Source organism: Panthera tigris, chromosome D3, assembly GCF_018350195.1.
Source record: "Panthera tigris isolate Pti1 chromosome D3, P.tigris_Pti1_mat1.1, whole genome shotgun sequence".
Lineage (NCBI taxonomy): Eukaryota > Metazoa > Chordata > Mammalia > Carnivora > Felidae > Panthera > Panthera tigris.
In genome coordinates, this window is record NC_056671.1 from 23,811,830 (window position 1) to 23,829,802 (window position 17,973).

The 17,973-nt window shown below is 56.6% G+C and overlaps 1 protein-coding gene across 7 annotated transcripts in view; it reads right to left on the reverse strand.

Annotated features, from left to right (window-relative positions):
- EMID1 (EMI domain containing 1) overlaps nucleotides 1-17,515 on the reverse strand; it is a 49,164-nt gene extending 31,649 nt beyond the window's left edge. For 6 of the 7 annotated variants that reach the window (XR_006210052.1, XM_042962654.1, XM_042962655.1 and 3 more), the window contains exons 1-4: nucleotides 17,259-17,393; nucleotides 8,943-9,056; nucleotides 8,346-8,449; nucleotides 642-725 (exon numbers count right to left, since the gene is read on the reverse strand). Coding sequence is in view for 6 of the 7 variants with exons in the window: in XM_042962654.1 (XP_042818588.1) it covers nucleotides 642-725; nucleotides 8,346-8,449; nucleotides 8,943-9,056; nucleotides 17,259-17,359 (403 nt within the window). In the remaining variant the exon portion in view is untranslated. Of the gene's footprint in view, nucleotides 1-641; nucleotides 726-8,345; nucleotides 8,450-8,942; nucleotides 9,057-17,258 lie in introns of all 7 variants that reach the window. The other variant, XM_042962657.1, reaches the window with a different exon arrangement.
- Nucleotides 17,516-17,973: the final 458 nt, after the last annotated feature.

Below are 17,973 nucleotides of genomic sequence, written 5' to 3' on the forward strand. Positions count from 1 at the left end.
TGCACGGAGACTAATGCTTTAAGGGCTCATCTCTCCAGTCCACGCCAGGATCCCATGTGTTACGACGAGTGTCACCCCAGTTCACATCTGAGGACACTGAGTTCAGAGCAAGGGTGCAGTGAGTTCTTGACAAGCACAAAGTCTGGGGTCGAGTCCCAGAGCTGCCCCTTCCTGGTTATGGGGCCTTGGGAAGGGCGCGTCTCCTCTCTGACCCTCAGCTTCCTCCTCTTTAGAGGGGACAATGATGCCTTCCTGGGGCTGTGAGATTGAAATGGGTTGACAATGGAAAGCACCTGGCGCAGTGCCTCACTCATTGCAGATGCGGAGAAAAGCATAGTTTAAATAAAAAGAGGACTGGCGGCTTGGGCCCACATCTGCAAGAGTCTGGGGATCACACACACACACACAAAAGAGTTTGGGGGTCATGGGTCTTGGGGTGCTGGGCCCAGGTCAGACTCCTTCTAGGCCCTTTCTCTCCACCCCCCACTTTTCTTTCCAGGCTGGGGTGGGCAAGGGTGGGTGCTCTCCCTGACCCTCCATTGCTGGACTCAGCTGGCTTTAGGATCATCACCACATTGCCTGTGCCCCCGCCCAGCCTCTCCTAAACCAGGGGGACCCCAAGCAGCTGCCCCAGGACCCACCTGCGAAGGCTGTGGGCCTAAGTGCCATCCGTCGCATGGTGTTGCCTGACCAGCCAGGCTCCAAGAAGCCAGCGGAACCTGAAACTGAGGGATGATACTGATGAGAGCCCCGCTGGCCTGCACTATTCCCCATGTGCCACTGTGGCCCCGGCCAGGATCCCTACCCCTCCTGGTGAAGAGGGAGACAGAGGCCCAGAGAGGTGGGACAGTTTTCCTGGGTCACACAGCAAGAGCTGGGCTGAACTGGAACAAGACTGCCAACTTGATGGGACTGGGGAGCGGGCTGGCAGCGGGTAGGGGCCAATGACCCCAGCAAGCTGCATGGGTTAAGAGCTTAGAGGTAACAGATGCAAGGTTGGGTCCCAGCCCTGCTACTTGCTGACCTGTATGACTTGTCCTCTCTGGACCCGCCTATATTCCCATCTGTAAAGTGGAGTCATAAGGCTACTACGCCCCCCAGGCTGGTGTGATCCTGAGGAAGGCAATGTATACAAAGGGCCCCCTGGGCACACATAGGCACACAGCAAGCAGCTGGGACATGGCTGTCCCCCTTCTCCCTGCCCCAATTGGTAAGAAGACACTGAAGTGGAACCCGCCCTGGTTTTAAATGAAAACCAGAGGGAGGCTGGCTGCCTGGGGAGGGCAAGGGGGGCTGTGCTCTACTCTGCCACCACCCCTATGAAGAGTGGCCACCCTGGCTGGTCTGGCTCTGGGGGCCTGGTTTTCCCCACAGCCAGAGGGATGGGCTGGCTGAGCCAGGGGCAGGGGTACAGCTGGAGGGGCTCTGGAGCCAGCAGTAGCAACTGCCCTTCTCTGCACCCCTCCCCCGGCCGCCCCCCAGGCCTGCCTTTTAAGGCCACAGAGTGCCATCTGGTGGGGGGGGGCGGGGAGAAAAGACCCAAATAAGGCACAGACCTGGCAGCTCTGAGCCAGGCTGCGGGTTGGTGCAGGGAGTGCGGCGCCGGGAACTCAAACCAGACGGGTGTCTCTGGCCAGCCCCCAGCAGGGAGGCGGCCAGACCCTGCTCCACTATGGGGCCTCTGCTTAGACTGGCCTTGCATCTCCCGCTCACCCTCCCTGGGGACCTGGGACTTGCCCCATCGCAGGGAATAAATCCGGCCCAGGACAGAGGAAGGTGGGGTGGCAGCCCAGGACCGGGGGCAGGGATCAGGGCAAGGTGGGGGGAATGCCATGTGAGCCAAGGCCAATGCTAAGTGTTCTACACACCCCAGCTCAATCTCACATGGTAGGTTGTAACAGCTAACACTTAACAGCTAGCACTTACTCTGGGCCTGGCACATTCTAGTAAGCACTTCACATACAGATTTTTAACTCATTATCCTCACGGAACCCTATAAATGGGTAGCTAGTACCACCTCCACTTTACAGATGGGAAACTGAGGCACAGAGCTCCTCTGTCTCCTGTGCTCAGATGAATGGACGAGTGAATATGAGTATCTCTCTGGGGGGAAACCAAGACGGCTGGAGCCTGGACTTGAACTCAGGTTAGCCTAACTCCAGGGCTCGACCTCTGGGACACCTGGCACCTCAAGTCAGCCCACTGGGTGGAGGCAGGGAGGCCTGGCACCTGTAGGAATGCTGGCTCTGGAGGAGAATGGGCTCGCCAAGCCTTCCTCGTCCTCTTTGCTCCCAGGTGAAGATGTAAAAGGCCATTTTATTACTCTTTTCAGGAAGTCAACCAAAGGAAGCTGCTGTCTCTCCAACCTCATGGAAGTTTGGGTTTTCTCTGGGAAGAAGTCTGGCAGAGCATCTGCCTGGCCCGGCCTCCTCACTTACCCTGCTGTTTTCCCCTTTTTTCATGGCATTCCCACCCTCTAACATGTACTGTGTCAGTTCCCCAGTTCACGGCCAGTCACCCACCCCACTGGCTGGAACATGAGCCCCACCAGGGCAGGGACCTAGTCTGTCCCATGAATGGCCTGGAAAAGTGCCTGTTGCATAGTAGGGCCTCAGTGGCCTCAACAGACCTTCTGTTAACAAATGCATGAATCACCGGCCCAAAATGAACGTAAAACAAACAAAACAAAAGGCAAAATAATGTGGACGGCAGACACAATGGTCTTGAAAATGAGCATAAATGTTCTAACGTCACACGAGGGCTTCCCTGAGTTGCTAATCTATGCACTTGTGGTTGGAAATTCTTTTTCAACCAATTTGCTTTCGTACATTTCACTGGACGCCAGAGAGAACTAGAAAAACTAACGAAAACATGGTCTGACCATCAGCATAGATGTAACTGGTTCAAAGTGATGGCAAGTGAAAATTTTAAAAGAAAGAAAGATGGAAGCAAGGAAGGAAGGAAAGAAGGAAGATAGTTAAATAACAAAACTGCTAAAAAAAAAAAAACCCAGAAAATATTGGTTTGGTTTCAGGATTCACAAAAACAATCCCTAAAACCTCAAATGCTGGTAAGTGGACAGAACTACTTTAAGGGGCAAATCAGGTTGTAAAATGGCCCTTTAGCACAGCAAATCCCAGTAGGGAAAAAGCCCAGGGTTGGGACAAGGTCCCCTGTCATCCAAAAATATCATATCCTTCCCACTGGTGTTGGGCCAGGACCTCTGGAGCAGACCCCAGTGGGCTGAAAGTCCCCCAGACCCCAGCCTGGTGGTCTGTCCTAAAGTTCCACCCCTCAGCCCTAACCTTGCCCTCTCAGGGGCTCCAGGCTGGGTTCCAGGACCACAAACCCCAGCTTCACTTTGGGAAACCTGACTGTGGGCTACTTCCCACCACCTGGGAGGTCTCTACCAGTACCACACACACTGCCTCCCTACCCCCTTCCCCACAGCTGCCAGTCCTATATCACCTCCTCCAGGAAGCCTTCCCAGACAGACCAGGGTACCCACCAAAGCTCCCCCCATGACACTCTCATCACTCCCTGCCTTGATCTGCACAAGGACAGCATCAGGTACAGTTTCAAGCCCTGTGTCCCCATAAGCAGCTCCCCTTCCCCCTGCCCACCACTAGGGCTAAGCTAAGAAGCCCATTCTCATTGGGTCTTCATGAGAACATGAGGCCCAGAAAGGAGAGGCTGCCTGTCCACACAGAGAGGTAGGGATGTGGGGATTCAAACGCCACCCTACAGTGGGAATGTGGGTGTGAGAAGTTGCGAGTGTCCCTGGGCTTCATCTCTGGCTTTCTCTTTCAGGACAGGGGCCAGCAGAGGGGCTTCCTCATTCATGAGCCACCCACAGGTCTGCTGGGTCCAGTGACCACAGCCACAGAGATGCAGTCTCCCCAGCCTCAGTCCAGGTGTCGTCCTGGGAATTTACTTTGCAAATGTAAATATTTGCTGCTGTTGGCCTGAACCAAAGATGGGGTCAGGGATGGGGCCAGGAGCTCCAAGAACCCTCCAGCTGGCTTCTGGGAAGCCTCAGTCTGTGTCCAGCCTGGCCCTCTCTTCAGGGTAAAAGGAGGTTCCCATTCATTTCCCATGTACCCACTGTATCTCAGGCACTGGAGAGACACGAGTAGTGATGGGAAGGCGGGGGCCACCATAGCCAGGTGGCAGCTCCAGGAGGGTCACAGGCAGAGGGGACAGCTGCTGCCCAGGCTGTGGGGTGGGAGAGAAGGCCAGTGTAGGCCAAGGGTAAGATGGAGTGAGGGCAAGGCTGGAGCACATCACTGGGGTGGCCAGGAGGGTGGAGAGGGGAACCACCCAGCTAGGGGTGAAGGACGGACAGGCAGGGAGTCAGGAGATAGGGGCTGCTGGACCTTCCAGACAGGAGTGGAGTAGACAGGTGGCAGACTCGGGCAGCACTGAGCCCACAGGATCCTGAATCTTCAGAGTAAAGCACAAACTTGGCACTGTAACTGGCATCTAGTTAGGGCTGGAAAGACAGGTGCAGGAAGGGCCTGACCCTGGATGGTGGAGAAGCCCAGGGCCCAGGCGACACCTGGGGCAGAACCTCTGGTCTGTTCTTAAGCTTTTTTGCTGTGTGACCTGGGGCAAACTTCTTCCCTCTCTGGTACCCCATCATAGAAGGGCTGTGGGAGTCCACAGATGGGGAAGGGACATGTGTGCTAAGGACAGTGGAACAGTGAGGGGCAAACAGAGGTCACCTAGCTGCAGGGGATCTCATGGGAGAGGAGGGTGAGGGAGCTTCTCGATTTTTCTATCAGGGAGCAATTGGGGCTGAGATTGGCTTCCACCAGTCTCATGGTGCCCCAACTGTCTGAATACTCCCCTACTGGAAATCCTCAGCTGATGCTGCTGGAGAGGAAAAATCCTGGCCCCAGGTCATACTGATGGACTTTGAATCGGGATGTGACCTTGAACAAGGCATTTCCCTCTCCCAGCCTCAATTTCCACACCTGGACCTTCTGCATCATGGCATGATAGGTAGCATGACACCAGTGGGTGTGAGTCATGGTACCCGGCATGGAAGACAGCGGATGCTTTCCTTCCCCTCATCATTATAATTATGGGAGGGTCTGAGCCAGGGGGAAGCTGCAGACCCCAGGTCAGAGCCCTAGCTCTGAGAATCCCAGCTATAAAGCTTATTTGCTGTGTGACCCTGGATGAGATCTACACCCTCTCTGAGCCTCACTTACATCGCCTGAACAATGGGGCTGATGGGTGAACAATCTGTCCGCAAGGACTCCCTCCTCCCAGAGGCAGAATAACACGGAGGCCACAGCAGCCCTGCCCTCAGCAGAGCCCACCAGGGGCTCAGGACCAGCAGACACAGTGCATCCGGCCTTGGCCCTTCCTCAACGTTTTCCAGTGGGAGTGGGCAGCCAGGTGAGACTCAGCCAGGCTCCCTTCCTCCGTCTAGTCCCACCTCCCAAGGCCGAGAGGCATTAGTAGAGGCTTGATCAGACAGGTCCCGTGCTGAGTGACTCCAGGTCCAGGTGAATACCCTTCTGAGCCTCAGTTACCCCATCTGTAAAACGGGGCCTATTCCAGTCTTTTCCTCATAGGTTGTCATGAACATCAGGGAACATCCTCACTCATCATCACAGAGTGAACATTGCCATTCTGAAGATGAGAAAGCCAGGGCTAAGAGCTACGAGTGAACGAAGAACCTGCAGGCTCGAGGCCTGTTTGCTGAGGAGCTGACTGAGAAACTAATCTCAGAGGTGGGAGGCAGGACAGTCCCAGAGAGCCATCGCAGAATCCCCAGCACAGGGGCCAAGGGGGAGAGGAAGATATAAATTTATGAATATCCACTGTGTTTGAGGCATGAGTCTCAGACGCTCATAATAAAGTACAAGGTGGGCACTTTTCAATCCCACGTGACTTCCAGATAGAGACAAGATTCAGAGAGGTAGGGTGACCTGCCCCAGATCACACAGCAGAGCACAGCTGATCTAGATCTGAATTCTGGAATGATGGGTGCTCCCTCTCCTCCTTCATGTCACCCCACACTGCTCTGGTGACACTGCTCTGTGGCCCCAGGGCCATGTCACAGGGCTGGGCAGACTATGAGGGCAGTTACCAGCCGGGGAAACTGCTGGGGGGGTGGGGCTCAGCCTCAACCAAGCTGTCAGAGGAAGGGCACGGCCTGGGTTGGGCTTGCAATGTCCTCATGCTTCCCCACCCTCATTCCCAGGACCCCAGAAGAGCAGTGTTCCAGAACATCCAGGCCTGGGCATCTCTTTAGTCTGCTCTGCCTGTGTGTGGGAGAGGCCCTTCCTGTCTCTGGTTATCACATAGTGCCCACCACAGGCTGCCGTGCCACTGCAGGGTCTTTACGGCTTCATTTCATCCTTGAAACATCCCTGGGAAGCAGACTCTAGTACCCTGCCCATTTCACAAGTGAGAACACAGAAGTTTAGTGTGGGAGAGCCCAGGCTCTGCAAGAGCACACAGCAGCTTGGTGCTCTTTAGAGAAGGTATTCCTCCCTGTGAATGGGCACGAGATACGGGCCACCTGCACTGCAGTCCCCACCCTGCCCCCTCTGCCCGGTGCCCTTGCACAATGACTTGCACAATGTATGGGGAGTCCCTGGCCCAAGGCCACACAGCTGGTGTGTGGCAGATCTGGCCTGGCCCATGAAGCCCTGGAGACGTCCATCCCAGGCTGGGACCTGGAGGCCCTGAAACAGGAGATGGCAGATGTCAGGGTTGGCCTAGCCCAGCCCCCGTCTTGCACGCCAACCTTGCCATTGGCAGAGACCTTAGCCTTGATCCTGGTTTCTGGACACACAGCCTCCAGCTGTGGGACTCAAGGGCATGGGAGCTGCCCCCACCTGTCTTCCGCCCTCACTGGCTCCATGATGGCCCCACAGACCTGGGAAGGTCTGCCCTTGGGAGGGAAGCCACTGACAGAGTGGCCTTTGTCTGGGCAGGCCCTGCCTGGCTCAGGCCCGCTAGGCCCACGTGGCCCCCACACTCTGGGGACTTACTTCCCCCCGACCAGCTACTCTGTGTCCTCTTTGGCAGCAGCCCCTCCTTGTTGGCTCTCCTTCTGCCCCCTGGGCCCCTCTTCCTCCCACCAGGGAGGGGAGGGTCCCACTCCTGGTTCCCCTTGATGTCTGCCCTCCCACACCGGCACCGGCAGCTGCCTCTCTGTACAGGACCCCTGCTGGGCATCAGGCAGCTCCTCCACTCCCTCTGGCCACCCCTACCGGAACTGGAGACTCCCCAACCCCACAGGGAAATCTGCCAGGCCCCTCCCTGCCCCACTCTGTCGTGAGCTCTACCCCCCACCCTGTGTGATTCTGGGCATGTGACTCCACCTCTCTGGGCCTCTGTTGCCCATCCTATGAAGCAGGACTCTTGTGGGGTCCCAGGGAGGCGGAGCATGTAAATCTTTCAAGAAGCACCTATGAATGGTGACTTCTGTTAGCATCACGCTCTCTTGATTCAGAGGCCATGTCTCACACGTTTGTGTTTCTGGAATCAGAGTATGTCTTGTGACTGATGCTCACATTAACGTGCTGCTCTGGGGTCCCTGAATGCCTCTTTCCACTAATGTGCCTACAGGCGTGCTTCTTGGGCTGGTTCTGACAGCTTCTCTTGCTGAGTTCAGATAGGTAGTGAGGGTGGGAGCCACCCAGACTGCTTAGCAGAGAGGCAGGTGCCCTTGAGAGAGGGCTCTCCAGGTAACCATGTGTCCAGGGTGCAGGGAGGCCTGGGCTGTGTCCTCTGTACCACTGGTGGGTGCTGGGCCCTGAGCCACCCGTGTTGCACGCAGATAAGGGGGGTGGGGTGAAAGGGCTCCCTCTGCCTGCGACACACTCCACATGTGGTGGCCCATCTCTAAGGCCCTGGGAGAGGCCAGGCAGACCAGGCTTCAAATCCTGACCGCCACTCAGGAGCTGTATACCCATCACTTTCCTGAGCCTCAGTTTCTTCACCCACAAGATGGATACAACCATCCCAACCGGGCCGATTCACAGACTTAAGGGGTGCTTCGTTTCCGTGTGCTGTTACCATATCCAGTGGAAATGTCCACACGGGTTCTCCCCAAGTTTGGAGGAAAGGCTTGGGATGGTGTGCCTCAAGACATGAGCTATGCAGCATGTATGACATTCTTTCAGGGGTCCTGAGAGTTAGGCGGTCAACATCCATGGGACAGCAGGCCTTGACTGTGTGCATACCAGCCAAGCCTCACTAGTGGGCCCGGGTGTGCCCAGTGCTGGCCACTGTAGCATCTACCGACTTAGCAAGGGTTGACTACTCCCACCCACGCGCCCGAGGGAAGGCACCTGGCCTGTACCTCGGGGTAGTCCTACCTTCCTCGCAGTTCACCCCTGAGTGCCCGGGGCAGCACCTCCACTCACGCGTGGTCACTGTCTTGTACATCACCTTGTATGTGGGTCTCACCACGGTTCTGTAGCTGAAAGAGTGTCCAGGGGGCCGAACTCAGACAGAGTTTTCTGCCACCTTTCCCACCGACCTGGATGTCCGTGGGGACAAGCTCCAGGGTCCTCTGCTACCTCTGAGCCCCTCTGGAGCCTCTCTCCTCCTCTATACAGGGATTCAGCCCTTCTAATCCCTTGTAACTCCCCAGGTGGGGGGATCTAGATATTAAGTGGACAGGAAGTCCCTGCAAGCTGGGTTGGCCTGTCCTGCCAAGCAGTGAAGCCTCACCAAGTGAATGCATGTGGGTAAATGGTGGAATCCTTCCCCCAGGAGGCCCTCCAAGTGCCCCAGGAGCCTAAGGGGAGGTGCTGAGGATGGGGAGGGGGCCAATATTCCCTTTGCTCTTCCCACCCTCGGGGCCCCTGCATTTCCCTGCACTTTCGATGCAGTGTCGCAACCAGGCCTTTGCTCCTGCTGGCCTCCACTTAGAATGCCACCAGCCCCTGTTCCACCATGGTCTCACTTACCTGTTCCCTGGGCAGCTCATGGGCCAGGGGCAATTCTGCAGCACTCGCTGAAGGTAGGTGCCATTTTGCACGTGGCATGAGATGGTACGGGTCACCACGTAGGAGCACCAGTTCCTGAAACAGACCCACAGTGAGGAAGCTCAGGCGCCATGCGCAGCTTCTGCCCAGGACCCCGGGGAGGATGAGTGAGGAGGTCTGGGTTCTCTCCAGGAGCCCTGAGTCTCTAGGGAGAGAGACCCCCGAGCTCTGAGTCCTTTGGGCCCCAGTCAGGAGTCTCTGGGCTACTGTGGCTGAGGAGTGACTCCCATAGCTCTGGAGGGGCAGCTGTGCTGGGGGCTCTCGGAAGGTCGTGGGGACTGAGCTGCGGGGGACAAGACGGGAGCAAGGCATCCTTGCCTGCGCTCTCCTTTCTCGATATTACTTCTCTCCAACCCTTACCCATCCGGGTCACCAGGGCCTCCTACCTCCCACCCGGACAACAGCAGCAGCCCCCGTCTTGCCTCTCAGTCACTCCCTAGGGAGAGTGTCATAAAATGGAAACCTGGCCATGTTCTTCCCGTGCTCATCCTCATTCGGAGCCCTCCAGATCTCCTGTGCTCACATCTGCTGTGAACCCTCACCTCCAGGCCTTCACACACACTCACGCTGGGCCCACTGCCTGGGCCCACTGCCACACGCTGGGCCCACCCTGCCCCCACTTCTCCACTTGGCACCTCCAACCTTCAAAGCCCTACTGTGCTGTCACCTCTCCCCGAGTCCTTTCCCACCTCCACCCCTACCTGAACAGAACTGATGGTTCCCTGCCAGGGATCCCCTGCAGCACTTTGTATACCTGTCTCACTGAGTTAGGCTGAGGATTCATGTCTGCCCTCTCCCTCCCCTGGCATGACAGAAGAGAGGCCCTGTCTCACTTATCCTTGTGTCCCCTCTGTGTGATAGCCAGACATCCCAAGCATGGGGGACTGGATTCTTCAAATGCCCATTAATAATCATATTGCTTTGCGGGGCGCCTGGGTAGCTCAGTCATTTCAGCAGCTGACTCTTGATTTCAGCTCAGGTCATGATCCCAAGGTTGTGGGATCGAGCCCTACATTGGGCTCCACACTCAGCAGGGAGGATTCTCTCTGTCTCTCCCTCTGTCCCTCTCTCCCCTGCTCGTGTGTTCTCTCTCTAAAAAAACAAAAAACAAAACAAAAAACATATTGCATTGCATTTATTGAGCACCCACTGTATGCTAAGGGTATTTACATTATCTTCCTAGTAAGTCAGGAAGGCACCTCCCTACATTTTACAAAGGTGTAAACTGAGGCTTGGGGAGGGGAGGACAACTGCTCACGTACCAGAGCTGGTGTATGGTAGAGTCAGATTTGCACCCAGGAATGTGGATGGCCCAGCCTGGCCCCTGACTTCATCCCAGAGATCTCAACTCCTGTCTCCTCCCCATCTCCTGAGCCACGATCCATGGTTCTGTGAAGGCCCTAGCCTGGGAACCTGCTGACCCCAGGCTCAAGACCACAAAGGAAAGTCTGGTGGGGTGACAGGCTCTGGCTGAAAAGGGTCACCTGAAACAGTCCCTCCTTTCCCAATCCCGGCAAAAAATGCAGGGCCTGTGACCCTGTGCAGGGCTGAGGGCTGCTGAGCCGCTGGAATGTCTCAGCCATCACAGAGATGTCTGCCACCACCGACATCCAGTCTCCCAGCTGCCGTCCCACCCCCGACCCTGGTCACCCATCAGAGAATGTCCTTGGCTGGGACCTGCCGGCTATCTCACTGTGGGACGCTGGGGAAGTCCCTTCACTCTTTTGTCACCCTGGGATAAGTCCAGGAGGAAGAAACAGCCTTAGCCAAAGGCAAAGTGGGGAGAGGGATGGCTCTGTTTAGACCAATGACCTGGCAGAGGCTCAACATAGCCCTTGGCCAGACACCACATGGAAGAGGTGACAGGGGCTTGTGGCAGCACTGCTGGGAACCACGCGACACTGGGAACAGCCTAAACAGCTACAGGACCACTGGACGTGGAAAACCAGATGCGAGATAGATCCCAAGTTCTCCACGTGTAGACCACCATGTCTGGCTAATTGAGAAACGCAAGTGCAGACCAATGGATAGAGAAGGATTGGATTTCTATTAAAATAAGAAAGCTCAGGGTGGGGGTGGGGGGCCCTGGGTGGCTCCGTCAGTTAAGTGGTTAAGTGTCTGACTTTGGCTCAGGTCATGATCTCACAGTGTGTCAGGCTCTGTGCTGACATCTCAGCCTGTGGGTTCTGTGTCTCCCTCTCTCTCTGCTCCTCCCCTGCTCACCCTCTGTCTCTCTCTCTCAAAAATAAATAAACATTACATGGAAAAAAAAAAAAGCTCAGGGGTGCCTGGGTGGCTCAGTTGGTTAACTGTCCAACTCTTGACTTCTGCTCAGGTCATGATCTCACTGTTTATGGGTTCGAGCCCCATATTGGGCTCTGTGCTGACAGTGGGGGAGCCTGCTTGGGATTCTCTCTCTGCCTTTCTCTCTGCCTCTCCCGGGCTCAAGCTCATGCTCTCTTTCAACATAGATAAACTTAAAGAAATTTAAAAAAGAGAAAGCTCAAAGACTATTTATATGTATATGCACATATATAGCTATGTGTGCAAAGTTAGGAAAAATCACACGCTCACATCAAATTGCCACCCATGGGGGCAGGGAGGAGCTTTCCATCTGCTCTGTCTCCTGCACTAACAGCAGCCTTCAATAATCATGCATGCTGCACACCAGGAGCTTGGGTCCAAAGCCTTTCACATACCAACTATGAGTGCCACTTTACAGATGGGAAGACTGAGGCTCTCAGGTCTGGGATGAGCCCCAGGCACCCAAGATGAACAACACAGTAAAGGTTGGGATTCAGGTCCATCTGACCCTAGAGTTGGCACTCTTAACCTCAGGCTGGAAATTTTCTCCCAATGAGCAGGTGGGTGATTTTAGAAGTTAAAAAAAATATATACCTCTTCAAAAAGGCCCCACTCTTTAGATCCTCTGGGTCCCTAGAGCTGTTTGAGTTTTGTTTGGTGGGGGGTGGGGGGATAAGCCCCTTTGAGAAAGTGATGTCAGTTGTGGTTCCTATCCAGAAAAATGCATAAAACTTGGGGTGCAAGTTTTGGAAGGCACTTCCTGAGGGGTGCTGGGGGTTCCCTACAGCCTGTGTGATGTTCCTCAGGCTGGTCCTAGGGCTCTGGGAGTGAAGGAAGGAGGGAGGGAGGGAGGGAGCAACCCGGGCAGAGGACAGTCAGAAGCTCCAGATACTGGAGGGGCTCCTGCGCCAGGAATGAAGACTCCGTCCCGGTGTATGGATGTATACACACACGCAAAGGCATGCACATCCATCAATGCAGTGAGCACACACACAAACACACACACACACACGGACACACACGTACGTATTTATGAGTGCCTATAACTCCTGGACACACGTGTACCCATGTGCACACACACAGACCCACATAAGCGCACACACACACACACACACACACACACACACACTCAAGCACACAATCAGACCTAGGCAAATCCAACAGGACACACAGCCACAGAATGACCATCCTGTCAGCCAAATGGCCCTGTGCACACACGCCTCCCTCCATGCCCAGGCCCTGGACCGGGCTGGGGGAGGTGGGCCTGTGACTGCCCACAATTGCTTGACCTGCCCCTTTTTCTTTATACCAGGGGGCAGCGAAAGAAAACAATTTTCTTCTTCCTTAATTAAAATTGCCCCCATGTGGGTCCCTGGTTTATTTCCCACGAGCTGGAGTTTGCTTGAATCCCCTGCTTAAAAGATGTGGAGCTGATGGCTGACTAAACAGGAGGGGATACTTAGGCCATGTGGGGTTCAAGGTCAGCCCCTGGCCACTCCCCTGGGATGGGGCGGGGAGTCACCAATAACCACGTCCCCCCCCCCCCAGCCTTGACGATGCCAGCCCCACTGCTCCCAGGATAAACCCAAGTTCCTCTGAAGAGTCCTGGCCTGGCCCCTCTGTCTACTTTCCAGGGGCAGCAGGACCTCCTTCTAAAGCACAGACCTAATGTTGCCACTGCCTGCTGTGAGTCCACAGCCACCAAGGCTCCCCATCGCCCTGTGAGCCCTGCCAGCCCTGTCCTTGCATTCGAATTCCCTCTGCCTGGAAAGCACCCACTCCCCCCTGCTCCAGAAAACTCCTATTTGTCCTTTAGGTCTCAGTCCTAAGATCCCAGGAGAGGTGGGGCACCTCCAGGGGTCACCTTCAGCCACTCAAGGCAGCCTTGAGCTTTTCCCTTCCTTGCAGATGCTGAGGGAAGGCACTGGCAGGGGCCACACTAGAATGGGGCTCAGCCTGAGGGTGCCCAGGGAGGTTTGCTGAATGACTGAATGAGCAAGAACAGGCAATGGCCATGGGCAGAGGAGCCAGGACCCAGGTTCCCAGAGATAGGCGCTGTACTTGGAAGACTGCCTACATCCCACTGTCCCTGGGGGTTTTCTTTTCTTTTCTTTTTTTTTTTTAATTTTTTTAACGTTTTATTTATTTTTGAGACAGGGAGAGACAGAGCATGAACAGGGGAGGGTCAGAGAGAGGGAGACACAGAATCTGAAACAGGATCCAGGCACAGAGCCCGACGCGGGGCTCGAACTCACGGACTGCGAGATCATGACCGGAGCCGAAGTCAGCCACTTAACCGACTGAGCCACCCAGGCACCTCTGGGCGGGGGGGGTTCTTTTCTGAGATGCGGGTCAGTGATAAGTTGCCCAAGAACCCAGTGAGGCTGAGCCTGTGGGATGGGGCGAGGGCAGGAGCTGGGAGGGGGCAGCCCTTCTCTTCCGGGCTTGCCACTGCTGCCCACTCAGCACTTCCTGGGCCCCCAGAGGCTGCTGGAGGAGAGAAAACAGGCCAGACCAGCTCGGTGTGGCACCAGCTACCCCTACCAGGGTCCCCCCACTTGCCCTCCACCCCCTGCCATGTGGGCCCAGGGGACTTTGTCTCTGCAGGGCCCAGGGCTGCGATCCGGAACAGTGATAGGGCTAATTGCAGGAGGCAGCCAAGCGGGCCAGGGGCCAAGGGCCGTTATGAAAAGGAGAGGAAAGAAAGGAGATGTACACGGTGGGGGCAGGGTGATCAGAGCCAGAGCCCTGCTCTGGAGGCGAAGTTCCAGTCCTGGCCCTGCTGCTTCCTAACTCAGTGACCTTGGACCCTGACCCTCTCTGCACCTCACTTTGTCCATCCGCAAATGGGGACAGCAGAATCTCCTCTCACGCAAACTGTAAAGCACGGTGCTAATAGCTATTGTTCTCGAACTGTGACACTGGCTCCACACCCCACTGCTGTGGTAGAGTGGCTTCGCTGAGAGACACCAGCACAGTACCTTCCACAGGTCCTTCCTTTGACTTTGGGATAGGAATTGCCAGGCTCTGCATTTTATTTTTTATTTTATTTTATGTTATTTTATTTTATTTTATTTTATTTTATTTTATTTTATTTTATTTTATTTTATTTTGTTTTGTTTTGTTTTGTTTTTGAGAGAGAGCATGTGCATGTGAGCAGGGGAGAGGGGCAGAGGGAGAGAGAGAGAGAAAGAGAATCCTAAGCAGGCTCCACGCTGAGCATGGAGCTCCTGGTTGAGCTCAATCTCAGGACTCTGAGATCATGACCTGAGCCAAAATCCAGAGTCGGACGCTTCACCGACCAAGCCACCCAGGCGCCTCAGGCTCTTCATTTTAAAGAGGGGGACACTGAGGTTCTGAGAGAAGTCACCTGGCCAGGTCACCCATGTGGGCAGAGAGCTGGGATTTGAACTCCCCAGGGAGGGGCTGGGGAGGAAAATTCTCCACTCCTCTTGATTCTAGGATTTGCCCAAGGAAGCCCATCTTGCAGAGGGAAGTGGCCTAGGCCAGGCCGCGGTGATGGCTTCTACTCTAGAGCCATAGTGCTGAGATGGGTTGTTAAAGGAAATAAGGATTCAGGTGGGAAGGGATCTCCTGGGGGCCAGGAAGCAGCCCCAGCAGAGATTGGGGGGGGGGGTAGACAGGGGCAGGGGTGAGCCAAGGCAGCTCTGCACAGCCCCCGGGCACCCTGGTTCCGGGGGTCTCAAAGTCTTGCCACATTCCTGGGGCTGGGGCCGCCCCTTGGATGCCTTCCCGGGGCCTCCCCCTCCCCAAGCACAAAGCCTCTTTTCTGCCTCTGATCCTTTGGCTGCCAAGGGGCGCCTGGGGTGCTGGGCTGGGGGTGGAGGGAGCGCTGATGGGGTGTGACGTCCCCATGCTGTCTCCAACAATGCTGAGACGTGGCCACAAGGGGAGGTCCTGGCAGCCGAGGACCACAGATTCCTCGAGTTAGGGGTCCCTTCCTCCACCTAATGTCAGTGATAGGAGGAACCACTGTTCATTCTTCTTATGGGGGACCATCCACCCTCAGAACAGGCAGGGGACAAGGGGAGGAAAGAGGGAAACATTGAGGAAACAGAGACCCGGAGCTATGAAGTGACCTGCCTGAGGTCACACACTGAGTGAGTGCCAGAGCCAGGGCCAGAGCCCCCACCTCCTAACCATAAGCTGCACACCTTTCTCAGACCCACAGCTGACCACTGCTACAACGCAAAGGACACTGGATTGGGAAACTGGCTGGCCTGGATCCAGGTGCCACTTTTCCTCTTTGGGCCCCAGTCTTATCTGTAAAATGGGAGCAACAGCACCCCCCACAGGGCTTTTGTGATGCTCAGGCCACTGGGAGCCTTCTGAGAACAGATGGGGTGACAGTCCCCAGTGACAACAGATACCTGCCCAGAGCCACTATCCTGCTCCCACGCAGGAAGCTGTGAGGAGGTGAGAAGCCCAGGCTGGAAGGCCCTGCCCTGGACTGGCCGGAGGGCAGTCTGGACCTTCAGTCCCCTCAACCATCATCCTGAGCCTGACACTGGGAATTCGAGTTTAGGGTCTTGGTCACCTTAGCACCTAGGATCCTGGGGGTTCACATTCATGCCCTGGGTAGGTGTTATCCTCCCTTAGAGCCTCAGCTTCCTCCTCTATGGAATGGGAACCATCAAAATGGATGCCTTCCATGGCAGTTGGGAAGATTCTGGAGGTGGTAGATGCGGGTAAAATGCCCAGCCCAAGTCAGCTGTGTTCAGCATGTAATAGGTGGTGGCGGCTGTGATATCTGCCACCTGCCTGTCCCTGTCTCAGATAACTGCTATTCTGGCCTATGATGCCTTGACCACCTCTGCCCTCCAGCCCCAGCCATGTCACCTGCTCTTGCTAGCCCAGCAGGGGCATGCTGGCCCCTGACCACTGAGAAAGGGAATCTCTGAAAAGAATTAAAGAATTGAGGCCCTAGGGGGTGGGGGCCGGGGAAGGCCTTTGAATGGGATGAAAAGGCCTGAAGAGGCCTGGCTACTCTGTATTGTCTGCCTCAGACAAGGGCTGGCCCTCGGGAGAGAGGACCCCAGCAGGGGTGGGGGCTGCAGCCGGGACAGGGGCCAGGACAGGTTCAAACACTTATCAAAGCCAGAAAGACAGATTCAAATCCCAGCACTTCTACTAATGGCCCAAGAGCCTAGAACATTATGTTAATTCTCTGGGACCTCAGTTTGCTCATCTGCTAAATGGGGATAGTGCTTCCTACCTCATTCAAATCCCTCATTTGAAGGATTAATGACCACACGGCAAATAAAGGGGCTCAACTCCCCACTGGGGAGATGCTCCACAAACACCAACAGAGAGAATGGTCCCAGCTCCAGAAAAGCAGCAGGAACACAGAATACTCTCTCCCATCTCTGTTCAAAATGCCAGGTCCCTGGGGGTGACCACTGACCCACGGACTGTGAAATTCCACCCCTGTCTTCTCCCTCGGAGGGAAATAAATAGCCAGGGTACTAAAAAAAGCCAAGAGCAGAGGGGAAAGGGTGGAGGTTCCCGAAGGGGGGTCAGCTAGGGGATGTGCTGGGCTTTTCCTGTGTGCAGGGAGGGGGTCCCTTGAGCTAGGGCCACGGAAGTCCTGAGAGGCGGGCTTCTCCCTGGCTGTTCCCCTTCCCCCTCCTTTGGGGCTCTGGAGGTGAAGCGGTGGTGGAGGGGTGGAGGAGGCTGTAGGGGAACGCCGGCTCAGGACACTTGCAGTAGGAGACCCCCGTACTGCCGGGAGCTTGGGCCAGATAGCTGGGCTGCCCAGGTCCCTTACTCCCATCCCGGCCGGCACTGAGGTGGGGGACCAGGTCCCCTCCCCAATCCCTGGCTTGCACGGAGGTTGGGGGAGGGAAGGGGGGGTGCCTGGAGTCCTGGCCCCAGGGCTGGCAGGGCACAGAGGTGGTGGGAGGCAGCCCTTACCTGCGTCCGGAGAACTGGGCTCCCCCGACGTTCCACGCGGCGCTGCCTCCCGGGAGCAGGAGCCCGAGGCAGAGCAGCGCCCAGGCCCGCGGGCCGCCCATGCTGCGCCCGGCGCCCTCCGCGCGCGGCCCCTCGCCGTCGCCGCCCCCAGCCTGCCGTCCCCGCCCGCCCGCGCCGCCAGCCTCCCCGGACGCGCGGCTCCCGGTTCCCAGCTCAGCGACCGGAGGGCGGGCGGGAGGCGGGCGCGGGGCGGGGGCGCGCGTTCCCGGCCTCGCCCGGCCCCTCGGCGCGGCCCCCCGCCCCCTGCGCAGCCGTTGCCAACCCGGAAGGAGCCCCGGGGGGTCGGGCGCCCCCGCCGGGAGGCCCGCCAGGTGCCCACCTGAGCCTGGCGCCTTTCGCCGCGTGGCCCTTTTGGGACCAGGCTGCCAGTTCGGAGGTGCACTCTCACGTGCTGCAGACCCGGGACCTGTGGCCGGGGCCACCATCTCAGACGCAGCCCGGACCCAACCAGAGCCGCCACGCCTGGACTAGCGATGCCAGGGCCCTCATCCCTTCCCAACATTTGTGAGAGATCTAGTTCCCAAGGCACGCGGGATCCATCCATCCATGCAACAAAGGCTTCCTGAGCAGTGAGCACCACTGTGTGCAGGGCACCTGGCCTCCACTTCACATCCTGTCTCTGTTTATTCCTCCAACCACTCTGGGCAAGGTGGGC